The 27,500-nt window shown below is 41.1% G+C and overlaps 1 protein-coding gene across 2 annotated transcripts in view; it reads left to right on the top strand.

Annotated features, from left to right (window-relative positions):
- The window catches only part of NTRK3 (neurotrophic receptor tyrosine kinase 3), a gene marked incomplete at its 3' end in the record, with an annotated part of 368,520 nt that overhangs the window by 329,754 nt on the left and 11,266 nt on the right, over positions 1-27,500 (top strand). The window contains exon 16 of one of the 2 annotated variants that reach the window (XM_081337316.1): positions 12,551-12,625. The exons of the other annotated variant lie outside the window; for it this stretch is intronic. Coding sequence (XP_081193442.1) covers positions 12,551-12,625 — 75 coding nt within the window. The remainder of the gene's footprint in view (positions 1-12,550; positions 12,626-27,500) is intronic. 2 annotated transcript variants of the gene reach the window in all.

Genomic DNA, 27,500 nt, shown 5'->3' with positions numbered 1-27,500 from the left:
TGCGTTTCTGAGAGACAGGGATCTGTGAAACTTAGTGATATGTGTCTGTGTGTGTGTGTATACACACACGTACACACACACACACACACACACACACACACACACACACACACACAAAGACATATCCACCTTCTTATACTCTAGATTGTATGCTGCCTGCAAGTGTCCTCCTTTTGGAACCATTTATTTTATTTTTATATATTGCTACATTTCTGCAACGTGTTCCTTTATGCCTTCAGTAGATTACACCCCATGTACCAATGGCTCAGAGTGACAGACACCATTATTTAGATAAGGGGGCCCATGTCTTTTTTTCAAAGTGTCTCAGACCGTAAGCACGCAGCCCTCTTTTCTTTCAGCATTTGGTTGTTGGTCTTAAATATGCCTTCATGGTATATTTAGTGCTTGGTTCATAGGCCTCTCATCTTGGAAACCTAGTAACGGTGTATTGGAAAAAATCGATCCCTCACCTGCCCTTCAGGAGTTCTATCATTCTACTGTTTGATGGATGCTAATTAAATCAGCTCCTAGCCCTTTTCCCCTTGATTAAAACAGAAGAAATAATGATGTGTGAAATGCTGGCTATTTGCAGCTAAATAGAGTTGGTTGAAGAACTGCATATGATTGCAACAGTCTCATTAGAGCACCTGTCAGTGGTCTTCCAGGAAGACATGTATTAGGGGCCTTAGGACCTAGCACACTGTATCCTCTCCCTCAACATTTAACAGAGGACAGGCTGTCAAGGTCCATTGTGCAGGTCCAGAATCTACTCTGATAATCATTGCATGAAAAATGATGGTGCTGTGTCCTACTGTTTTGAGTGTGAAACACGGTGTCCGAGTAGTGCTAAATGACAACACAGCCATGGAGACATCGTTGCACAAATGCTACAAATTATGTACTTGCTTCACACGTAGGAGCAGCAATATCTAACAGTATCTGTGTGATGATGAGGAGGAGGAGGACGATGATGAGATGATGATGATAGCATATGGCATTATGTTCTGCTGCCAACAACCCTGGTGATAAACACATGTAAATCTGACAGGTTAAAGAAACAGTATAGTTATTATTAAGGGACGCGGTGGCTCAGTGGGTTAGGACGCTGAGCTTGTTGATCAGAAGGTCGGCAGTTTGGTGGGTCAAATCCCGAGTGCCACGTAGCAGAGTGAGCGCCTGTTACTCGTCCCAGCTTCTGCCAACCTAGCAGTTCGAAAGCACGTAAAAAATGCAAGTAGAAAAATAGGGACCACTACGGTGGGAAGGTAACAGCGTTCCGTGCGCCTTTGGCGTCTAGTCCTGCCGGCCACATGACCACGGACACGTGGTCCCAAGTGAAGCTGCCTTTTGCAACTGACTGATGGTGGTTTTGTCAATACCAGAAGTGTTCAGGGGGTGTTGCAGAGGTTTTGGGATTGTACCCAAGAGGCCTATTACTATTGATACTATCTTCGCTTTCTTTCGCTCCAGTCATTCGACTTCTATTTGCAGGTTGTTGTATTTTGTGATGTTCCCCAGTGATGTCTGTTCTGCTGTCTCCAGTTACTGCCATGTCTGCTGTCCAGAATTTTTTGCCTTTCTTATTGACAGTTGTGAAGTCTGGATATAATGTGGCAGCTGCTTGCCAGTTTGAATTCTAAAGTCCCAGATCACTTTACTTCTCCATTTTCTATTATGTTGTTTATTTCATGGTTTATACCAATTCTGGCTTGCAGGCAAATGGCATTTCTTGCAAATATTCTTGCTACTTTTATCATGCAGTTTGTTGTCTGGGCAATCTTGCAGCAGCTAACCAGGTGCCCCACTTGGTTTTTTTTTCATCTTCTTTGCAGAGGCGGCACTTGCTGTCTGTTGCTATATTCTCAATTCTGATTTTGTATAAGGTTTGGTCTTGTGCAGCCCAGAATTAGCCCCTTTGTCTTTTTCTTCAACTTTACTGCTCTTAGACATTGGTAGGTCATCTTGTTATCTGCTTTGCTTGCTAGATTTTTTTTTATGTACTAGTCATGTAATTCCTTGTCTTCCCATGTTCCTTTTCTATTCTTCATTTGATCTTTTTCGTAACTAGGTTGATCTCTCTGGTATTCAATATGCTTTCATGATGTACTAACTTCATTGTCCTTATTATCCTCATCTGACCGAGAATAACCGTCAGCTGCAGAAAAATTCATTAAGTGTTTGTCCACCTTTCATGTATGTCTCATGTTTTGCTTTAGCTTGCATGAGAGCTAATAGAAAAACAGTGTTTTTAAAGTAAACCTATAGGTCAATATTTGCTCTGCTGGTCCTATGAGGAATCTAAATCTAGTAATGGAAATGTCCAAGAAATCCACAGCAGCTGATTTCTGTGAGAAAACAAATTTGTAAGTGCCACTGGGACAAATGTTTAATGGTTGCAGAGACTAGGACTGAAAATAAGAACTATAAGTTGCAGCTATCTAGATTTAATTTTTAAAAAATAGAACAGAATTCTTTATTGGCCAAGTGTGATTGGAGACACAAGGAATTTATCTCCAGTGCATAAACAACAACAACAACAAAGTGATAGGACATAGATCATAAATATCTACAGACCCCTCACATCCTGGACATAAACTGTTTCAACTCCTCCCCTCAGGACACTACTAAAGGACACTACATGCCAAAACACACAGATATATAGTCCCCCCACCCCCGTGCCATCACTTCAGTGAACACCTAATTCCCAAACGTTACCTTATACCTAAATATATTTACCCATGTAGTAGGCTGTATTGCTATTATCCTTGTCATCTTCTCATCTTCCTCACCTTCTCATCTTTCCTTCTACCTTCTCCTATTGGTATCTTATGATTTATCCCTTGTTGTTTGTATCTTATGACTAATTATTGTAGCTATGATTTATGATCGATGGCCTATAAACTTCCCAGTGGTAAGATTGGTAGAATAATGGGGAAAAAAAATCTACCTATTATGAGTTCTCCATGGAGATTTTTAAGGAGCGGGACAGCCAAATCTTGAAAGCTGGTTTAACTGGTGACACATTACATTACAATTCTATATCCAAAGGAGTCTTTCCCACAGAAATTCTTTTTGCTTAGCAAAGTTGAAAATGCAAGAGGGTGTAAATTGTCGTTCAAGATCTCTTTAAAAATCTCGTTGGAAGATGATACTACATTCTGTGGTATTGGAGTGAAGTTCTATTGATCCAGACATCCCAACATGATAATAACAGGATGATGGAGGAGCATTCTGAATGTCTGAAATGGCACCAGGACTGTCTTAAACATCCTATACAAGACTTTTTAACAGAAACCGCCGCAGGAACATTACTGCATTTCAGCCTCTCTCTCTTTCTCTCTCTCTCTCTCATCTCTTCCAAGGTAGGGAGGGGAGAAGCTATTAACAATTCATCCCCTCTCTTCCACTCTGAAACATGAAGAGCCCTTCATAGCAAAGTATTGTGAGCACAGAGGGATTAATCAGGGCAATTAGGCTGTGTTAAATTGCATGGCATTATCTCGGGGATGGCAATTATCCTAATTTTCACCGAATTCACCAACCTGCAGCACCTGATCCACAGACTTCCTTTCTCCACTTCGCCTTCCTACCAGGCTCCGTCTGGATGAATGAGGTCTTTGGATATTCTTTTTATTAATTTCATCACTAGTCATGAAAATGAGGTTAGCAGAGAAAAGGCTTGACTAGGGTGGAAACCCCGGTGAAGAACAGACTGTATTTAAAAAGTGCAGTCTGATCTTTTTCTAAGGTACCTCAATAAGAGGATCTAATTTTGAAGAGAGGAAAGACACAGGTGTAAATGAAGTGTGTCCAATATATAGCAAACATAGACTCTATATATTGCAACACTTTTTATATAGGGACTACATAGGTATATTGCGATTATAAAAGGTAAAGGTAAAAGTTTCCCTACCAGTTATACCCAACTCTAAGACGCAGTGCTCATCTCTGCTTCTTGGCCAAGGGAGCCAGCGTTGCCCAAAGATAATTTCTGTGGTCTTGTGGCCAGCATGACTATACGTCAAAGGCTTACAAAGTGGTGCCTATTCCTCTGCTTTCGCTTGCATGCTTTTGAAGTGCTAGGTGGGCAAAAATTTGGGGCAAGGAATGGGAGCTCATCCTGTTGCAAGGAGCTTAGGTCTTGAACCGGGGCTGTCAAACTTAGCTTCTTTAAGCGCTGAGCCATTGCACCCCACTGTGACTGCGTGTGTTTGTGTGTGCATGCATGCACTACTAGAGTAAACGATAGATGATAGATAGATAGATAGATAGATAGATAGATAGATAGATAGATAGATAGATAGATAAAAGAGTAAGAAAAGAAAGGAAGAAAGAAGGGAGGAAGGAAGGAAGGAAAGAAAGAAAGAAAGAAAGAAAGAAAGAAAGAAAGAAAGAAAGAAAGAAAGAAAGAAAGAAAGAAAGAAAGAAAGAAAGAGAAAGAAAGAAAGAAAGAAAGAAAGAAAGAAAGAAAGAAAGAAAGAAAGAAAGAAAGAAAGAAAGAAAGAAAGAAAGAAAGAAAGAAAGAAAGAAAGAAAGAAAGAAGAGAGAGAGAGAGAATTGGTCTAGTTAAGACACCAGGCTAGAAACAAGAGACCATGTGTTCAAATCGCGCCTCAGCCCTGAAAGCCAGGATAATTGTTGTCAGGAAAATAGGAGAAGGAGGGAGGTGTGTTGGAGATGGTCAATGCCTTAAGTTATTTGTAAAAATAACTCTTTTATTTAGCTAAGTGTACAATGTGCAGTAACAGAGTGAGCGCCTGTTACTCGTCCCAGCTTCTGCCAACCTAGCAGTTCGAAAGCATGTAAAAATGCAAGTAGAAAAATAGGTGGGAAGGTAACAGCGTTCCGTGCGCCTTTGGCGTCTAGTCATGCTGGCCACATGACCACGGAGATGTCCTCGGACAAGTGCTGGCTCTTTGGCTTTGAAATGGAGATGAGCACCAGCCCCTAGGGTCAGAAACGACTAGCATGCATGTATGGGGGAACCTTTACCTTTTACAATGTGCAGCAAAATATTTTCATCTTCATCTTTCATCTGCCACCTCTGAGCAATTCTTGTTTTCCTGCATATCATTTGTCATTGATCTATTTTTTCCATTTCTCTTTTCACAATTGCTATCCTATGTTCTAATGGCACTCAGTTTACCATAATCCTGGGGCGGGGAGTAATTAGGGTGTAGCTTTTCTATCTTAAATTATTTTTTTTTCCAAAATACCTGGAAGGTTCATGATAGCACCAATTCCCCCACTCCTTTTTTAACTGTGGTTGGCCCTCGTGATCTAAGTTTGCTCTTGTAAGTGGTAATGACCAAGATATGTTCCTTTCCACATGCAAAGTGTCCAGATATGCCCCTGTGTAAGATGCCTAAATATTGCTTAATTCCCATTAATGCTTTTAAGACTTCAAAAAAAGGATGTTGCTAGTGGACTGCATAGCTGTTATTTGGCAGTAGCATTTCTTATCAACCCACCGTTATGATTAGATTCTCTGGTAAAGTGCACTCAGGATATAATTGGCAAGCAGCGACCCACAAATTTGCACATGCATAGAAAACAGGAATTGTGACACGGTGACTCTTTCTTCTCTTCCTCCACTTTTCAAAAACATAAATAAATTGTACCCATCACCTCAGCTGGAACATTTTTGCAATGTGCTGTGCAAACCAGTTCATCATCCGGCTTGTGAAATAGTCTAAGTAAGTTTGCTGAGGTGTGTCACTCCAACGCTCCCATTTATGCCTATTTGCAAACTTGAACTGGGAAACTCAGCAGAAATTTATATTAGGAAGCGTTGGGATCAGCACATGCTCAGAGTACATTCCAGGAACGAAAGCAGTGGTGGGATTCAGCAGGTTCACATCACTTCAGCAGAACCGGTAGCTAATTTTTTTATTGCCCAGGCCTAGAATGGACTTCCGGAAGCGGCATCCACGCAGAGAACCGGTTGTTCACATGTTTGAATCCCACCACTGAACGAAAGATAACACAAGGTGTAAACAATTGTCAATTTCCTGTCTAAGTGGAATGGACTTCCGGAAGAATGGACTTCCGGAAGCGGCATCCATGCAGAGAACCGGTTGTTCACATGTTTGAATCCCACCACTGAACGAAAGATAACACAAGGTGTAAACAATTGTCAATTTCCTGTCTAAGTGGAATGGACTTCCGGAAGAATGGACTTCCGGAAGCAGCATCCATGCAGAGAACCGGTTGTTCACATGTTTGAATCCCACCACTGAACGAAAGATAACACAAGGTGTAAACAATTGTCAATTTCCTGTCAGAACAAACCTCCTGAATGAGGGATGTACTGGCATTCAAAAGCAAAGGTTCTGATTTTCTGTCTGTCTTGGTGGCCAGTCTCACATTCTGAGTCCCACAGAACCACACCTATATTCAGGCATGATGGACAGTACATGAAGGCCCTCCTCAATTTACGACCACAGTTGTGCCCGAAATTTCCACTTCTAAGCAAGACATTTGTTAAGTGAGCCTTGCCCACTTTTATGACCTCTCTTGCCCCAGTCATTAAGCAAATCACTGTGGTTGTTAGTCATAGAGTCATTAATTGAATCTGGCTTCCCCAATGACTTTGCTTGTCAGAAGGTCACAAAAGGGGATTACGTGACCCCGGGATGTTGCAACTGTTATAAGTACATGCCAGTTGCCAGGCATCTAAATTTTGATCTGTAACCACAGGGATACTGCAATGGTCATAAGTGTGCAAAATGGTCATAAGTTACTTTTTTCAGTGCCATTGTAACGTCCAATGCTCACTAAACAAATGTTCGCAAGCCAAGGACCATCTACAATTACTTTTCTAAATTCTCCATTCCAATTTGGGATAGGGCAATTGGGTGGACAAATTTCTCAAAGGGAAGGAAGAATTTTCCACTTAGACAGGGTTTGGGGATCTAGACCAGGGGTAGGTAAGCTTTTATGACTTATGGACTTCAACTCCTAGAATTCCTGAGTTAGCATGGCTGGTTCAGGAATTCTGGGTATTGAAGTCCACAAGTCATAAAAGAGCCAAGCCTGCCTAGCCCTGGTCTAGACAACAGATTTCCAGATATTTCGCTGGCAAATGAGGCTGGCATCTTCCGACTCCTAAGCAAGCCAGAGGAACTGAGCAGAGACTGACTGGACTCCTCTCTTTATAACCAGGTATCCTGATTTCTGATTAGTCTTTAGCTGACTGGGGGCCATGGTGGATTGTGTGGTTAGGACGCTGAGAGATTGAGAACTCAGCAGTTCAAAACTGAGAGCGTAAGCCATGTGACAGAATAAGCTCCCATCAATTTGTACCAGTGGGAAAATACTAAGGACTTGAAAGGAGTCCCCTTGGGTGTTCCCTGGCAATGGTGAAGTCACCATCTAATTCTTCCAACCTGGAATGGCCTTGGTAGCTACTTCCAACATGAATGTAATAGTAGTAGCTGACTGGGATGCAGTTCTTAGAGACCAGCTCTCTCCAACTTGTAGCAGACCACCTTGTCTCTGTTGTGTAGGTCATGGTTGTTAAACCCTGAAGCCTAACACTGCCCAACAAGCTGTAAAGATTACATCAGTTGCCCAGTTGTCTCTTAAGGTCAAACCTTCACTTTAGCAGAGAGAGTAACATCACAATTGAAAACACCACAGTTATGCCATGAGGTCTTCTCTGTGGAAGGATTGTGGAAGGATTGTGGAAAGCCAGGAAGGATTCAGGCTTATGGACAGAGGATCCCATAATGAAAAGCAAGATAACTTACACACTTGACTACTGGCTAATCAAATAGTTGTAAGAATGAGAATTCCTTTGTACTTTTCCTCCCCTTAGAATGAAATCAGAAAGCCAGATCTTTTTCCTCAAGAGCTGGTATTAAAAACATATAGCTTACCGGTTTTTGCAGGCCGTTTGCAGAACTACCAGTTTGGCCACAAAGTTTGTGCAGTAACATAGTGCCAACTGCTCTCTCCTGACTTAAACCTATTGCACAAGCTTGTTAAAAGGATAGAAGGGAGAGGAGAGATCTTTACATAGGGCCTAAAAGCAATAAACAATAAACATTTAAAAATCATAGCCTCTTTGTTGAGGAACAATGACTGACCTAAACACATTATTTCCCCTGCTCTCTAATTCTTTCCAATTGATCCAACATTGCAAAAACCTTAACCTTTGGGTTGATTTGTTAAACCCTACAGAACAATGTTTTGCCTCCTACAGAATGAAGAAGTTAAAAAAAAATCCACTCTCCCTCTGCTTCGATTTTCCCTCCCCTACCTGTTCAAAAAAAAATGTATGAGATCACTCACTTTCATATAGTCAAAAGCTATCCTTGCTTCTTTGTATTTACTCAAAGTGAGCTGTAAATCAAACCCCGGATTGCCATCTCCCTAAGCTATTTGCATGGGGACAAAGTGGGTGCTGGGGGAGAAATCATTCTTTCATCTCAATGTGTTAGATTAGATTAGCATTATTCTTTATTATATTGGTGTTCTCCCCACCTTGGCTTTCAAGTTTGTGATTGCTTTTCTTGCTTGGGATTTGTTTGTACATAATGCCCTATTACCAGCTGTGAGATTTTTCATATCAGACAGTCTGTAACTAGAATACAAGGAAATACATTTGAAAAGTAGAGCAATCTTTTTTTTTCTAGAGTTAAAACACCAGCTGTCACTGTCATGCCATTCTCAGAATCAATTTTCCTGCACAAGGTTCCAAAATTGGGAAGAATAGCCACTAAAATTTTTAAAAAGGTTATAGGTAATCCTCAACGTACTATCATTTGCCTACCAACTATTCCGAGTTATGATAGCAGTGGAGAAAGAGACAGTACTTTCACTTATGACCCATGGTGGTACAGTGGTTAGAAAGTAGTATTGCAGGCAAATATTGCAGACTGCCAGGAGTTCAGATCTTTCTGGTTCAAGGTTGACTCAGCCTTCCATCCTTCCGAGGTCAGTAAAATGAGGACCCAGATTGTTTGGGGGCAATAGGATGACTCTATAAACCAATTAGAGACAGCTGTAAAGCACCATGAAGAGGTATATAAGTCTAAGTGCTGTTGCTATTGCAGGCAAACTCTGCCGACTGCCAGGAGTTCAATCCTGACAGGCTCAAGGTCGATTCAGTCTTCCAACCTTCCGAGGTCAGTAAAATGAGGACCCAAATTGTTGGGGGCAAGATGCTGACTCTGTAAACTGCTTAGGGATGGCTGTAAAGCACCATAAAGAGGTATATAAGTCTAAGGGCTATTGTTGTTGCTATTATAACCGTTGCAGCCTCCTCAACCTCTGTTGTACAGAGGGTAAAGGATGGGAAGTGTAGTCACGACTTAAAGGTTTCAGAAAGCTAGGTTGTTCTGCTCTCCACCTCCCTTCAGGAAAAAAGGTAAGGGGTGTCCCCATAGTTTTGTGATCAAAATTTGGGTGCTTGGCAAGTGGCATGTACAGTATTTGTGATGGTTGCAGTGTCCTGGGGTTATGCAATCGCCATTTGCGACTGTTCCAGGTTGCTTCTGTCCAGCAAAGTCAAAGGGAGAAGCTCGATTCACTTAACTGCCGTGTTATTGATTTTAGCAACTGCAAGATATTCACTTAACAGCTGTGGCAAAAAAGTGGTAAAATTGGGTGCGACTCACTTTTTTTAAAAAAAAATCCCATTTATATCCCGCCCTTCTCCAAAGACTCAGGGCGGCTTACAATTTAAAGCACAAATCAATGTGCTTACTGACTGTCTTGTCTAATGATGGAAATTCTGTTGTCAGTAGAGCCTGTAAGTTGAGGAGTACCTCTACTGTCTTTGGACAGCATCTTGAAGCATCTCCAAATAACCTCAAGTAATTACCCCAAATTGATTACTGTCTTGAGTTCTACCTCTCATTGAACAAGAAATCAAGTCATCATCAGAAAACACCAGATTTTTCTTTCCTTTTTCATTTTCTCCCATGGGATCCTTACAATTCCCCACAATGGTTGCAGTTCGTAGTGATGTTAAAGCAGGGGTCCCCAACCCCCAGTCTGTGGACTGGTACCAGGCCATGGCATGCCAACAACCGGGCTGCGGCATGCCAGCAACTGGGCTGCACAAACAAGCAAAGCCCCATTCATGGGATGCAGGCAGCACACAAAACCATGCACTCTCTGGTCCATGGAAAAACCCTTCTCCATGGAAACGGGCCCTGGTGTGCCCAAAAAGGTTGGGCACCTCTGTGTTAAAGAAATCCAACATAGCTTTCAATGGGAGAAGGTTTATGAGAATCACCAAAACAGACTTTACAGCTTTAGCGAATGTTGCACTGAACAAGCTTTTTAAAGTGGTCCTTTATTTATGAGAAACAGGTTTGGGAAAGAGTGGGTTTTTGAAATTTGCATCCAGAAAAGGGTAGTCTTATTTTAAAGAAGCCGATGCTGAGAACATTTCTATAACAAAGGATGGAAGCAGTGAAAGTTGCCTTTCAAAAATGTTTTGCAGAGTATTTCCATTAACAATATTGAAGAGAAGGTTGTATGCATCTCCTCCTTTTGTTAGGGAAAAGTTCCAGCAAGCATTGGGTAAAGAACAGGAAATTGTCACTTGCAATTTTTAGATTGCAGAGTTCTGAAAGCCTTGATTTATTTACTTCCAGACAGGACCAATTGTTACAATTCCCCTATTCCTTTTTTGTCATTTCCAGATTTAGTACATTGCTTCGTTTTGTATCTTTCCTGAGTGTTTCAGGTGAGCGCATTGTTATAGTAGTGTCAACAAAGCAATCTCAATATGACTGTAGATACTGTCACTCAAAAGTGTTTGTGTGTGTGTGTGTGTGTGTGTGGTAGTGTTACTGATGTGGAAACATGCATTAAAGAAAATGTGGAGTGATCTTTGGGAGGAAGAATTTTATCAAGAATTCACAAAGAAAAGGTGCAAAGAAATTGAAACTTTGAAAGGGGTGGCCTGCACGCACAAATAAATTGTGCATAGGAAGCCAATTTGGTGTAGTGGTTAAGGCACCAGGCTAGAAATCAGGAGACTGTGAGTGTCAGGACTGCCATTCTGCTATGCGTTGCCTGTTGACAGCCTGACAAACACAATGGGAGAGGGAGATTAGTGGGGTGGGATAAGGGAAAGGTTAGTATGAGCAATCAAAACTTTGCATCATGTCATCCTATGAGAATTGCTGGCCATTCCAAGGTCACACAAAACATTGCAGAACCACCCAGCCCACGAAGACAGGGACTGTTATCCAAACAATTTATTAGTACCTAATTGGACACTCTTTAATAACCAGGGGGATGGATGGGAACAAGGGAAGGTTAACCATATGCTTTAGGTGTGAAAACCACAGATCTAGCTTTGCTTCTTCTGCAACCACTTGATTTTAGTAAAGTATACTTTTGGCTAACTGTGGGCCGAGACTCTGTCTGTTCTAACTGACCAAGTTGGGATGGTTGACAGTGAGTTCAAGTTCTGCCTTAGCCATGAAAGCCAGCTGGGTGACCTTGGGCCAGTCCCTCTTTCTCAACCAATCCCATGTCACTGGGTTGTTATTGTAAGAACAATAGGAGGAAGAAGGTGTGTTGAATATGTTTGCCACCCTAAGTTATTTGTAAAAATAATAATGGTGGGATTCAAAAAACAAAAACAAAATTGTGCATTTTAGAATTTTAGAAATTCCACCAGTTCAGTTAAAATTTATGAAAGAATAAAAGCTCAGTGCGTATAAAGCATAAATGTGAATGTATGAAGCCATAATTTTTAGAGTGACAAAAAATGGCAAAGTTTTCAGATGCCTTTTCTTGGTAGGACACTTGATGAAGAAGACTATTTCAGTAGGAAACCTGTTGAGCATGGATCCTGACCACAAATAATATCATGCTAGTCAATACACTCACAAAATGTGTATTATTAGCCTAACAGCTTGTGCTTGTAGGTTCAATGACCTAGAAGGAAGGGGCAAATGATATGTAGTATAGTGAAAAGAAGGACCAGGGGTGACATGATAGCAGTCTTCCAATATTAGAAGGGCTGCCCACAAGGAAGAGGCAGTCAAGCTATTCTCCAAAGCACCTGTAGACAGAACAAGAAGCAATGGAGAGAAACAACCTTGAACTAAGGAGAAAATTCCTAACAGTGAGAACAATTAACCAGTTAAACAAATTGACTTTGCAAGTTGTGGGTGGCCCATCACTGGAGTCTTTTAAGAAAAGCCTGGACAGCCATTTATCAGAAATAGTATAGGTCTCCTGCGAGAGCAGTGGGTTGGACTAGATGACCTCCAAAGTCTCTTCCAACTCTGTTACTGTTATTGTTACTGGCTTTTGTAAAGGTTCCCATGCAGGTTGGTCACCTGGAATTAAAATCATATTCGCCATAGGCGACTCTATACAAACCTGGAAAAAAAATGCATTAAGCTGTTGGAATGTTGCAGCCAGACAAACGATGGAGTTAAAGATACACCCTTTCCCTTCTTGTCCCCTGCTTCATCCCTTCACGTCCCCCCCCATCCTCCTTCCCTGCTTCTCTTCTCTGTTGTTTATTTCCCTCCTCCCCAATTTCTCCTTGTCTTCACCCATTCACTGTCAGGAAGTGACACATCCGAAGGGCTATTACAGCAGAACGTGGCAGCAGCAGAGACTAACAGCCATGGCAGCTACAACAGTGAGTGGATTTTGACTCGGGGAGTGGATGGTGGTGGGGGAGATAGATATGTGGTGAGAACAGAGTGGCCGGGAGTTGGGATGGATTAACAGTGAGGCTCAGCACGCTCCGGATTAGGTCCCTGGATACACTTAGAATCCAACAGACTGCATTTATTTAGAAATGCTGCTAGGATCTGTCTACATACCTCCACCTCCGTTAAAGAGAATGAGGCTTTCATCTCTGAAACATTATCCGTGTCATTTTGCTCAATCTAAAGGATTACATCCAGAAAAAAAACGAGTAGATGCATTTCAAAATTCAGAGTAGTTATCTCTCCCCTCTCTCTCTCTCTCTCTCTCTCTCTCTCTCTCTCTCTCTCTCTCTCTCTCTCTCTCTCTCTCTCTCTCTCTCTCTCTCTCTCTCTCTCTCACACACACACACACACACACACACACACACATATCTGGGCCTTTTTCTCTTCCTGGGCTGCTCCATCCGAGTCCTTTTCCTTTTGTAGACCATATTTTTGTGACATTGACCAAGCCACACCATCAAGTATTTCACAATGTCCATTAGAGAAAGTATCAGAAACCACTTTTTTTTTAATCCCATTTATATCCCGCCCTTCTCCGAAGACTCAGGGCGGCTTACAATCTAAGCACAAATCAAATGTGCTTAGCAATAGCCTTCATTCTATGTATATGCCTGCTTATTAGGGCTTTCGCCCCCCCCTCCCAAGCGGCATTATTACAAAGTCAGCTTATTGCCCCCAACAATCTGGGTCCTCATTTTACCTACTTCGGAAGGATGGAAGGCTGAGTCAACCTTGAGCCTGGTGGGATGCGAACCTGCACTAATTGCAGGCAGCTGGTATTACTTAAGGAGGCATTAGCCCACTGCTCCACCAAGGCTCCTTGAACAGCTGGGTTCAGTTCTTGGCATTGGAACCATGACACTCTAGTTAAGTGAAAATACAAAATCAAGTTAAACATACAAAGATTGAGGTTTCCTCTGTCCAGTCATATCTGACTTTAGGGGGTGGTGCTAAATCTCTGTTTCCTAGCCAAGGGAGCCAGCATTGTCCGAAAATACTCCCATGGTCATGTGGCCAGCATGACTATACACCCAGGCACACAGAACGTTGCTACTTTCCCACTGAAGTGGTGCCTATTTATCTACTCACATTTCACACGTTTTCAGACTGCTGGGTGGGTAGGAGTTGGGGCAAGTGGTGGGAGCTCACCCTGGTGGACAGTGCTCGGGGCTCAAACCCAGACTGTCCGCTTTCCAACTGACAAGGTCAGCACCTCTAACCACTGAGACATTGTTGTCCCCTTTAAACATACAAATCTGGTAGGAATTGAGAAGGCAGACCTATGCTTGAGAGCCTTACCAGTCAAAATAAATATGTCTGTCCTGCTTGAAGGCAAGTTTACTTTATTCTTAGCCAAACTCTTAACTGTTCTGTGGTTCCTAGGCTAGTCCTTCTCAGTTTGTCCTTGACTAAATGAATTTCTTGTTTCAAGTCTCTGTTTGCTTAAGGCCCCGTCCACAATACAGCCACTTTCCAGATGCTTTGATTCATCAAATGTCCGCTTCTTTTTTGTTTAAAAAAACAAACCTGTCTTTTTCCTCAAGTCTATACAATCCCTAAGTACACCTTGTACAATTTACTTTAAAAATATAGCAATCAAATAATGTTAACTTCCTGGAATGATGGCAATTAAGTCAGTTAAGCTGCACTGGGGAAGGAACAGAAAATTCTCCAAGCTGCCCATCCATTCTTGTGGGTGAATCACTCAAACTGCACTGCCATGCTACCAGAGACCGAGATCTTAATATTTTGGAACAAAGATGTACAGTTTCCAGTAACTCAAAGGGAACATGGAGTTTCTCAAGACAGGTTGAAGGCCACAATGGAAAAGGACAACTTGTTTGTGCCAAAATTGTCCGTGTGATTGGACAATTCGCACAACTCAAGGCCCACAATTTTTCCACCTGAAATCCTTTCCCCAAATTCTTTTTGAAAATTGAAGAGGTTGAATTGCTTGATTCCAACAATATGGATGAACTTCAAAAGTAAAAAAAAAAGTGTGCTAGTAGAAATGACTTCTCAGTTAGGCTTTCTGCACACTGAATATAGGATCCACAGACCTATTTCAGAACAAAGTTTGGTTTATATAACTGTAGATCAGATCCATGTGTCATATATATATATATATATATATATATATATATATATATATATATATATATATATATATATATATATATACACATACATACACATACATACACACACAGACACACACAGACACATCAGGAGTAATCCAAGCGAGTGAACACTGTATTGCTTAACTTGATACATGGATCTGATCTACAATTATGTATGTATGTATGTATGTGTGTGTGTGTGTGTGTGTGTGTGTGTGTGTGTGTGTATATACACACACATACATACATATACATAAACATAGGTAAAGGTAAAGGTTCCCCCGCACATGCGTGCTAGTCGTTTCCAACTCTAGGGGCCGGTGCTCATCTCCGTTTCAAAGCTGAAGAGCCAGCGCTTGTCCGAGGACATCTCTGTGGTCATGTGGCCGGCATGACTAGATGCCAAAGGCGCACGGAACACTGTTACCTTCCCACCGTGGTGGTCCCTATTTTTCTACTTGCATTTTTACGTGCTTTCGAACTGCTAGGTTGGCAGAAGCTGGGACGAGTAACAGGCGCTCACTCTGTTATGCGGCACTTGGGATTCGACCTGCCAAACTGCCGACCTTCTGATCGACAAGCTAACCTAACCCACTGAGCATCCTAACCCACTGAGTCACTGCGTCCCATACATAAACATACACACACATATATACATACACGTATACATACACATATACATATACATATACATATACATATACATATACATATACATATACATATACATATACATATACATATACATATACATATACATATACATATACATATACATATACATATACATATACATATACATAGCAAGCCAGGTATGTACATTAAAATTTCACTAAAGACAGGTTGATGGCAAAAATAATAGGAACCCTTGCTTTAATATAATGTACTTTTGAGCGATGACAATCACAAACTGCATCTCAGCTTTTCAGTAAATTTCATTCTGGGGATAGATTGAGATAAATTTGTAGCAAAATTTGGACCCAGTGATTTTCCCCCCTCCATTTCTTATTCTTACTGGGAAGAAGAAAATCACTGGGAAGAAGAAAATCACTAAAAATTGCCATCTTTTTTATTTGGGCTCAGTGATGCCCATTGTTTTAATATTCTGATTTAACTGCTAACTGGAAGAAAAAAAAAGCACAATGGGAAAACCACAAGTGTGCATTGCAAAGATGTATTTCCAAGCGATACCCTCGGAGGACCTTAGCATCTGTTTTCTTGGCTTTCTCATTATTTGATTATCAGTTCTTGCTTGCTAACTAGTCTGCTCTGTCACTCAATAAATAAACACTTCAGTTTTTATTAATTCTTTTGGAGATAAGATGCAAAATATACGCTTTATCAAACTTCCATTCCTTTGCTGTCTTGCAAATCGCTGTCTGCAACTAGGCAGCAATTTTGAAATCAGGTGACCCAAGAGACACATCTATCAGTGTGCATTTTTTTCCTCCAGGGGAGAGGGGGGAGAAAAAAAATGAGATTTTTACATATTTGCAAAGAAGTGACTGGAACAGAGATGTATAATGATCTCCATTATAACTTTTGATTTAAAAAAATGGGACGTGTTGAATATATCTGGTCCACTAACCTGGCGCTCATCTGTATCAAACGAGACATTTTTCTAGATTAAGTGCCTGTTTGCATTGTGGAGTGCTGTAGCAAGCCATCCTTTGACAGCACCCAAGCTTGGAAAATGGACTGTGAATTGTTATTTTAAATGTCAGAGAGCTGTATAATACCCTCATGAATATTTTCTAATAAATTATCAGACATTATTAGACTATAATCTGAAAATAATTGCAGCATTGGCTTCATATATTTCAAGTATTATGGGGAAAGCAACACGAGTGGACTTAATGTGCATAAAAACATGCTTATCATACCAAGAACTCTTAGCTTAGAAAAGATTAAACCCTACAAGAAGATCAATGGGAACCAGAGAGGTACAATGGAAAGAATAACAGATTGACAGAGTTGGAAGGGACTTTGGAGATCTTCTAGTCCAACCCCCTGCTCAAGAATTTTGGATAAGATATGGGGTCAAATCCTCACTAAGTCTGGAAGCTACATTGGTGTTCTTGGGATGATCTTCCTAATAGGCTGGTTGAAGGATAAAATGTTGATCTTCTCCATGGGAGAAATAGGTCCAAAAAGGCAAGATGACACAAATTGCAATGCAACCGTGACCCTTTTCTGTTTGTGCATTTTGATACTGTTACCACTATCTTAAGTTTTTGGATGCCCAGTGCAAATGCCACTGAATGGATGAGGGAAGCCTTTCAGTGCTACCTTGAATTATTGTTTTGATTTGGTCATTTTAATCTCAGTGCTCTTGAGAGGAATAAACATGTTGCTGGGAAATGGTTATTTGGTTTATTTTAAAATGAGATGGGCCTAGTGGTGAAGATGCTTGCTTCCCACTAGGAAGGTTGAGAGTTCAATCCTAGGTAGTAGCAGATGTTTCTCCCCTAGGGTCCAAAGGGGAAAAAAACTGCTGTGAACTGCATGGGGTGTCAGGAAGGGCATCCAGCCAGTAAATGCTCAACTCCATCCAGTTGTCTTGACTCTATCCCAAATTAAGGGATTAGAAGAGTTGTAGCACCATCCCAAGGGGAGCAGTTGAAACAATTTAGGTCCAGGATATGAGGTCTCTGTGGATATCTTCTCAGCCCTCCTGAGAATCAATGTCTGGGAAAAAATTATTTCCTGTCTGTGAGATTGTTTTTGTGGAGCAGGATACAAGTCAGCCCACCAGGCTGTGGCCATTTTAGTGGTGAACCTACCTGTGCAAATGAAAACTTAGATGCTAATTGTATCATTAGAATCCTGTACTCCAGGTATTAGCACTGAATATGTCAATATCACCATTACTTTCAAGGGTGCATTTTCCTCCTACTTTTGTTCTTCTTAAAATTTTAATAAAAGGAAATGTCGTCGGGACAGAATTGGGTGTGTAAGGATAGATTCCATTTCTGTAGCTGGAACTCTGCAGAGGGAATGAAGAGTTTATCCGGCCTTATTCAGAATGGGGAGGGACATTAAAAAAAAAGAGGTACCAATGGAGTTGTTCCCTTTTTTGCAAGCCTGACTAAAAATTTGCCTCTTTCTTGGAATGAGGGTGGAATAGATAAAGGTAAAGGTCTCCCCTGTTTGTTGTGTTCCACTCTAGTGGGTGGTGTTCATCTCTGCTTCTTAGCCAAGGGAACCAGCTTCCATGGTTATGTGGCCAGCTTGACTATATGCCAAGGTGCACGGAATGCTATTACCTTCCTACCAGACTGGTACCTATTTAACTACTCGCATTGCATGCTTTTGAACTGCTAGCTTGGCAGGAGCTGGGGAAAATAGTGAGAATCAACCTATCATGCGTGGTTCAGGTCTGGAACTGGTGCTGTCAGGTTTCCCACTGACCAGTTCAATGTCATTAACTGCTGAGCCATCACATCCCCTGATAATGGTTTAATTATTTGCCAGATAGTTAAACAACATGTATAACCAGCTCTGGAGTTACTTTTGTTCCAGACAAAGTGCCAGGCTGTATCAAAATAACTTAGTTAACTAGGCTAAGCATGCTACGTGAGCATAACTAGAGGCAGCTTTCTGTATTGTTCCTATCTTTGGGTTTTATAAGATGGCGTTAGCCTTAAAAAGAAAAGAAAAAAAGCTCTGCCTCTAGGTTTAATATTGATTGCAAAGAAGCCTGTTCTCTGATACTCCAGAGAGATGTCATGGCCCTTGAAGGTTATTAACATGTCCAAGTGCTGAGCATGTTAAGAACTTAATTACCACTTCTGTTGCTGTGCTTCAATGCCTAGTTGAGGCTACAGTGGTGCAGTCAGAAATATTCAGATATTTACCCTGGAACCATTTGTGGCATTTACCAGGTCACCAGCTACCATTTAATTAGAGCATTACAAGTTCACCCCGATAGACTTTGGGAATATCAAAATACAGATATTATTTCCCATAATATGGGAGAATGAAAATAGGAGAGAAACAAGGAGCAAAGAGAAGTACAATATCCACTGAGACTTGGAAATGTAGTACTGAAGGAACAACGCTTTTATAAAATAGTCTTTAGGATCCTGGCTCCTAAAGGTGAGATTCCTTGCTGAACTATAGCATTTGAGCATCAGTCTGAAGTTCCTCCTCCTCCAGTGAAGTTAATGTTTGTCTGAGTTTGCATAATATGTTGAATAATAACCAAGCAAGCTTGTCCCAAAAGTGCTTTTTTCAAAAGACAACTGGACTTTGTTTTTTTTCTTTAAGACATTTCACTTCTCATCCAAGAAGCTTCTTCAGTTCGCTTCTTGGATGACAAGCGAAACGTCTTCAAGGAAAAACAAGTCCAGCTACCTTTTGAAAAAGCACCTTCAGGACAACCATGACCTGGATGACTGAGAATCTCCATAAACAACCAAACAAGCTGGTTTTATACAGCATAAATCACAGCAAAGAAGGTTCCTTCAAGTTGCTCTTCCCAACATTTTCAGAAGTGATTTGCCAATGCCTTCTTTCTAGGACTGAGGTTAAAGCTAACCAAACTTTGGAAATTGTGCAAAACTCCCTCTATATATTGAATTAAGCAAATTAAGTGTGTTGAGGAAATGTAACTACGTGTCAAATGGATAATTGGCCCATAAGTCAACTAGTAAAGTTATCTTTTTCTCTTACATTTTACAAAGGAGAAACCACTGCGTGGGGAAGTGTAATCTGTAATGTCCATGTTAGACAATGAATCAATTTTGCTTTGCAGTTAGAAGCAGCAGTGTCTCTGTTTTTTTTCCCAGCTAAACCATGTCAGATGCAGGAAATAGGAACGTGCAAATAGTAATAATGGTCCAATAATAATAGACAGATTTGTCCATTTGATGAAACTCAGCAGAATGATTTCCCAGTCCAGCTGCGAATTTGAGGGAAGGTTTTGCTGGCTGTCTCACACACATTGCAGTGGCTTTACTCCAACCACTAAATGGAACAGCAGTAGATAAGGCTGCTGCAGGGGTTTTGACCTAGAGTCATTTACTAAATCTATGACATTACAAGAATGTTTTTCTGGCTGGAAATTACTCCCATTTATGAGGTATCCTGCTCATAACTTTCATAGCACTACTCATTCCTACCAGCCACAACTGAAATTAGTGTGTCTCACTCTCCCCTACTCGCTTCCCCCTGTCTCCTTCCAGCCTCCATTTGTGGCTAACCCCTAATGGAAACAAGGGCATCTGCAGACACATCTGGGGACGTTTAGCTGGTTAAGTCATCTAGCTGACTGGGGGCTAATGAAGTCTTACGGCAAAAGCTTTCAGTGCATGGCACCTGGTACACAATCTAACAAAATGCTCTCTTTGAGTGCTAGATGGTGAGGACCTCCAATTGCTTTCAGGAAGAGGAGGATGGGAGGATGCAGGAGTAATCAGAGGCTGAGCTGTCAAGATACTTTCTTCCTCCCTCTAATGGCCTTTGTGGCTTCAGACGTCCATTGGCATTTGTGTCCTCCTTGTCCTCTTTCTTCATCCTTTCTGCTTCTCTAAAGTGAAGCTCCATTATGAGCAAGTAGCATTAGCCGATTGCTAGCTCCGTGTTTCTTTCTGTCACGGAGATCCACATTTGACAATGAAAGAGCGACGGCAAAATCCAACAGATGAAGCTGGGCACCGTGACAGAAAAGACCCCATCAACAACCGGCAGACTGGTTGACCTACGGTCATATGCAGTCCCTCAACAACTTTTAGGCCCTTAAGGACCTGCTGCTGAACTTTGGCTAACCACTAATGGTTTTGTGATTGCTTTTTTTTTAAAAAAAAACACACACACCAGAAATAAAATAGGTGTGTAAAACCTGCTTAACACACTTTTGCTTTTTAATTTTAAACTCAGAAATGTCCTTCCAAAAATTTTTTAAAAAATATGAAGCTCTTCATCTCTCTGGACGTGTCACCGTATCACTTCCCCATGGTCGTTATTGCTGCCTGAAACAAATCAAGCAGCTTTTTTTTAAAAAAAGGTAAAGGTTCCCCCGCACTTGCGTGTTAGTCGTTTCCAACTCTAGGGGCCGGTGCTCATCTCCGCTTCAAAGCCGAAGAGCCAGCGCTTGTCCGAGGACGTCTCCGTGGTCATGTGGCTCGCATGACTAGATGCCAAAGGCACACGGAACGCTGTTACCTTCCCACCGTAGTGGTCCCTATTTTTCTACTTGCATTTTTACGTGCTTTCCAACTGCTAGTTTGGCAGAAGCTGGGACGAGTAACAGGCGCTCACTCTGTTACACGGCACTGGGGATTCGACCTGCCAAACTGCCGACCATCTGGTCGACAAGCTCAGTGTCCTAACCCACTGAGCCACCGTGTCCCTTATGCCCCAAAGGTGCTTTTGCAAAAGGCTACTGGACTTTGTTTTTCCTTGAAGACCTTTGCATCTTATCTTTGAACTTATTATTTGCTTTGTGTTGATTAATGGCTGTGCTAAATGGATTTAATTGGAAAGAAACAAACATGTTTGCAAAACCACCATGGTCCCTGATTGTAAAAAAAACTTCCCCATTTATAGCATATAACCCCCGACTATGAGCTGATATTATTCTTATTCTATTTGCCAGGCAGATCTAGATCATCTTTTCCCCAGTTCCAGCATCAAAGGCCTGCCAATCCATTACTTTCATTTCAGTTATACTTTGCAGGGACAGATGTTTCCTTGTGACGCTTTCACCAGGTTGCAATTCTTCTAAGGACTTTGGGCCCTTTAAAAAAAAACAACAGAGAGCATATTTCAGCAGTACATTCCAAGATCTTCCGCAAATAATAGCAGGAATCAGCAAAATGCATGGTTTAAACCTGGGGAACTGTGGCAAATAAAGATCAGACCAGAAGTGTAACCTGTTTGGGACTACATGACTACATGAGAGGAACTGCAGGGCTACCATCTAAAAAACTAAGCAAAAGTGGGTGGGGACGAGTTCAAAAATTAAATTTGTCATCATTTAATTTGAAGTTAATTGTAATGCAATTAACAAAGCACCATTCCTGTTATTCTTCCTTGTGTTTATTTCCCTTGAGCAGGAGTAAGCAAAAGAAGTAACACGAAGATTATAATTCAAATTGAAATTGAATTAAAATGACATTAAATGAATTAGAAATAGTTAAGAGGGTGAATCTTGGCTGAATTGACATAACATGCTAAACTCAAGTCCCAGTCAGTTTATCCTATTCTCATATCGTATGATGAAGTATCTAAATAAATCACGCTTTGCCTAATGACCTGCTTCACATAGCACATGAAGAAACTGGCTGGGTTCCCAACGCATTTTAGCACATCCTAAGACAGCAGCACTGATGATGTTACCTAGTTTGGGAATGAAACATGTGCAAAAAAGCAACAAAGCTCAGAGAGCATATGAAGGACCTTCAGCTCCTCCTCCTCCTCCTCCTCCTCCTCCTCCTCCCTGCAAGCCCAATTCCCTTCTAAGATCTGATGATGTTACCTAGTTTGGCAATGAAAGGTCTGCAAGAAAACAACCAAATTCAGAGAGCACCAAGGATCCCTCATTTCAAGCCCAAGCTACAAATAATCTCCTTTATTGGTAATATTAGCCCTCTGCTTTTATTTCAACATTTCTATTGGGGAGAGGCAACATTTGGAGGCATGGAAGTGACACAAAAGCTTGGGGAAAATGCGTGTTTAGATGGTACATCTATGAGATGGGTTGATTGTCTTAGACGGGTAAATAATCTGACTCAATTCAAAGCAGTTGAAATTCAATGTTTCCTGCTGACTCCATGATTCAAAAAATATATAAAAAAGGGCTCTCATAGCTCAGCTTTGGAGCCAGCTTGGTTTATAGTCACACTGTGGTTGTTGTTTTTTTTTGACATTTCCAAAACGATAACCTGCTTGCCATCCTAATTCAGGAATGAAAGCCCACTCATCTCCTGGGAACCAGCAGAAATGGCACTGCATAGAATATGGAAGCAGACTAGACAAAACCCTTGGAAATATACCATTGAGGAACAACTCCATTTTATTTCACAAGAGATTGACTAAATGCCATTGAGTAAGCTTTGATGAGACCGGGGTGATTTAATGAGGGCAAGATATCAATCCATCATCAGGAGACTTTCACCTTGTCAAGCAGTGGGAAGAGATTGGACGGGTGAAACTGGCAGAACGGTATGCGGCAAGTCCTTGAGAATAAGTGCTATTGATTTTTCTGGCACACACAAGCCAGACACATGGAATTTTTTTTAATATTATTTTTTAAAATAGGGACATTACCCAGAACCCTTTTCAAAAATCTCCTTGAATTAGAATTTTAGATGAACTTCAGGCATAAATGGATGGCCCAGTGAAACCACCTTTGGAAACAGATATGAGAAAGAAAGAAAGAAAGAAAGAAAGAAAGAAAGAAAGAAAGAAAGAAAGAAAGAAAGAAAGAAAGAAAGAAAGAAAGAAAGAAAGAAAGAAGGAAGGAAGGAAGGAAGGAAGGAAGGAAGGAAGGAAGGAAGGAAGGAAAGAAGGAATGAAGGAAGGAAGGAAAGAAACTTCAGCAGAAAACTTTGTTTATAGTGGGACCTATTTAAGTACATTATTTATATTCCACCTAATAACGTATTACCTAGCCAGAGCAATTGGTTAGAGGATTATATTAGTAAGACAATTATGTTGTTACTGCTGGTAACTGAAATATAAATTAACCCTTGACAGTCATTGGCCATGCTGCAAAAAGAAAAAGAAAGAAACACCCCAAGCTGTATGAAATTACAAAATCTCATGAGAGTTCAGTTATTTTGCTGTTCGTGTAAGATTACCCAATTCTTGTGACTTTTTTTTTTAAAAAAAAGCTTGTATGTCTTGTAGGAGTGCTGTTTGTGTGCTTGTGCATTGGTTAAACATTTATGCTGATATTGCCAACAGCACACTATACAAGTGCCTGAAATAACTGACTCCTTTCAAAGTGCAAGAATAATGCAAAGGCCATTTAATTTTTACTGCTCTTCCCTGCACCCTTTATAGATGTTGAGGCCCTAGAGAGTGTTCAGAGAAGAGCAGCAAAGTTGATGAGAGGGCTGGAGGCTAAATTGTATGATGAACAGTTGAGGGAACTCAGTGTGTCTAGCCCAGGGGAAGGCAACCTCGGCTCTTTTATGACTCATGGACTTCAACTCTCAGAATTCCTGAGTCAGCTGACTCAGAAATTCTGGGAGTTAGTTGAAGTCCATGAGTCATAAAAGAGCCGAGGTTGCCTATCCCTGGTCTAGCCTATCAAAGAGAAGGCTTAGGGGAGATAACGGTCTTCCAGTACTTGAGGGGTTGTCACAGAGAAGAGTGGGTTGACTTGTTCTCCAAAACACCAGAAAGTAGGATAAGATCCAACCTAGAATTAAGGAGCCTTGGTGGAGCAGTGGGCTAATGCCTCCTTAAGTAACACCAGCTGCCTGCAATTAGTGCAGGTTCAAGTCCCACCAGGCTCAAGGTTGACTCAGCCTTCCATCCTTCCGAGGTAGGTAAAATGAGGACCCAGATTGTTGGGGGCAATAAGCTGACTTTGTAAAAATGTCACTGGGGGGGAAGCCTTAATAAGCAGGCATATACATAGAATGAAGGCTATTGCTAAGCACATTGATTTGTGCTTCTTAGATTGGAAGCCGCCCTGAGTCTTCGGAGAAGGGCGGGATATAAATGGGATTTTTTAAAAAAGGAGAAATTTCCTTTACAGTGACAACAATTAATCAGTGGAACAACTTGCCTCCTGAAGTTGTAGGTGTTCCCTCACTGGAGGTTTTCAAAATTAGACTGGGCAACCATTTGACTGGAATGTTATAGGGTCTCATGTCTTGAGCAGGGTGTTGGACTAGAAGACCTCTTAGATCACTTCCAGCCCTATGATTCTATGTTCTAACTTTCCTATGAAATATTCATATTTGGGTACCAGCAAGAAAAAGGGTCTTATCAGAATACTCATATTTTGGGTAACCCATAGAAAGATTTTGGAAATTAGCTATTTATCTACATAGACATATCTAAGCCATTCCATGTAGAAAATAATTGTCTGTACCCATAATTCAGCACTGTTACACTCTATTTATAAGACCCATGTGACCCCCTGCCTTTTAAAGCAGGATATTAGATGGAATAAACCTTGAACAAATCCATTAAAGAAGATATTTATGTTCTTGTTTTGCCATTCTGAAGTGGTCACTGTTTTCAAGCTTTATATGACCCTGTAGGTGTCAACTGGATAGTCTTCAGGACTTATCAGCCTACAAAGACCAAGGTTAATACAGCAGAACCAAGGCTGTTCCTTGTATGGTGTCCCCCAGTTCTTCTTTTGAATTCCAATCCATGCTTTTTGCATCTGAAAGAAATGAAATTTCAACACAATTAAGCCCAATAACGTTTGAGTATTATGATAATGAATGCCAAGGCAGAACTGATTTTATGTAACATCCAGAGGGCTTTATGCTTCTCTCTTGGTGTATATGTGTATTGAATGGAAAATGTATTTAATTCAATATCATACTACTCTCATATAGAAACCGGTTAACAATAATTTGGTCCAAAATCAGTCTGGGAGAAAGACAATGAGTGTTAAGAAGAGTGAAGATTGCAGCTCAAGAAGGACAGTGAGATCAATCTGAACAATAATACAACAGCAAACATTTTTTTTATTTCTAAAGGGTGATGCTAGCAAATTGTGGCACAATATAGGGCAGGGGTGTCAAACTCAATTTCATTGAGGGCCGCATCAGCATTGCAGTTGCCCTCAGGGGGACGGGCGGGTGTGGCCTGGGTGGGCGTGGCCTACTGGGTGGGCGTGGCTAGAGTGTGTATGGCCTACTGGATGGGCGTGGCCAACTCTACATCGTTCGCATCAAGGGTGCCTATGGGGGCCTGGGCAGGAGTGGGACAGATCTGAGGGTCTCTGGCAGGAGGAGGGTTTCTGGGCCAGCGCCAAGGCAGTGGGGGCCATTACTGTTTCCAGGATGGCTTCGCGGGCCACATGAAACCACTTCGTGGGCCGCATCCGGCCCCCGGGCCTTGTGTTTGACATGTGTATTTATTTTGCATTTGGTTGTTTCCCCTCTATATCTTTATTTAATTAGTGATCTCCAAGCTTCTAAGGTGTAACTATTCTAGACAGGAAATTGGGAAAGAAATGAATGTTGAGATTGGTAGATCTATACAGATGTCATAAAAGCATTGACAGTTTTGTAAAATTATACACTTCAATGCAATTATATATCTCTATGTAGTTTGTATTAGGGCTGATGAAAGCAATGGGTCTTCCAGGATCTTTTAAAGTCTGCTGGTTTGTTGCCTTATCACTTAATATGCCTGACCTACTAGCCTCTGTTGTAACCTCTGTTGAGGTTGTAGTCTTTGCCTCTAGCAATAACCCCTGCCAGTCTACACCTCCTCATTTGCATAGGTAATTGGCAGCTTCTTAATGGCTCATTAAGATTACTCAGAAGAACTATAAAATAAAAGCAAACCTAACCCGTGAATGGGACAGAAAAAGAAATATTGGGGAGTGGGCTATATCTCATCTTGTAAATTAATTCAGTTATATTTAAGCTGATTTCAGCATTATGGGGCCATAATCCAACTGTACAAAAAAGGCTTTTGTGTTTTGTTGTTTCATTTTTTAGGAAATGCAGGCCTTACTTTTATGTTTAGAATAGTTCACAATATCTCTACTTTGAGCTTATATGCACGGCTTTCTTCCTCTTAATTATTGCATAGTTTCTGCTGATTTTGTTATCTGTTTAGTTTATGGCCATTCAGCCACTTAATGCATCTATCTGTTATCTATCCGGATCAATGCTGTTTTCTAGTGGTATTGCATTTTCCTTAAACACATGCATCTCACAATTTCAGCCTGTACCATTAATTTTTACCTCCTCCCTGAAATCTATGAACTTGTGACATGTTATCATAAGTTTTAAATACACCCAGAGGGAAATTTTAGTTATTTAGTGTTCCCGTGGCCAGAATCTGTTTTTCATTCTCCACTCCTCTCTACAACAGCTTGCTACTATGAATTTCATTCAAGCCAAATAAGACATCAAGGGACAACTCCTCCTATGAAGCTTTTGTGGGTGCATAATATTCCCAATAAGGAATTGGGGGAATATTTTTTTAGTCCACAAATTTGGTCGAGAATTTTAAAAAGTGATTTGTAACTACTGCTAATACAGGCTAGCATTGTCTTCAAGGAACTACTGACTTGATCCATAGTGCTTCTTGCAATAAATAGCGCTTAGATTTATATACTGCTTCACAGTGCCTTACAGCCCTCTCTGAGCAGCTTACAGAGTCAGCATCTTGCCCCCAACAATCTGGGTCTTCATTTTTCCAACCTCAGAAAGATGGAAGGCTGAGTCAATCTTCAGCTGGTCAGGATCGAACTCCTGGCAGTGGGCAGAGTCAGCCTGCAATACTGCATTCTAACCACTGCACTACCACACCACAAAGGTATTCACAGAAGTCTCAAAAAAAAAATCACCAAAATGCCGAAAAGCACAAGTGTCTATACCTATATGTTTATAGGTGCTAATTTTAAGTGAAGTGAAGCTTTCGCCTATGTTCAGTGGAATAGGTCATAGTTTAAGCTATGTGTCCCTTCAAAGGTGCATGGCACCCTGTGTTTAACAACCAGAGTGACAACAGTGTTTCATTTTGC

This window comes from Vipera berus (assembly GCF_964194415.1).
Source record: "Vipera berus genome assembly, chromosome: 12".
NCBI classification, from domain to species: Eukaryota; Metazoa; Chordata; class Lepidosauria; order Squamata; family Viperidae; genus Vipera; species Vipera berus.
Note: the sequence above shows the minus strand (reverse complement) of the source record. Positions and strands in the feature narration are given on the sequence as shown.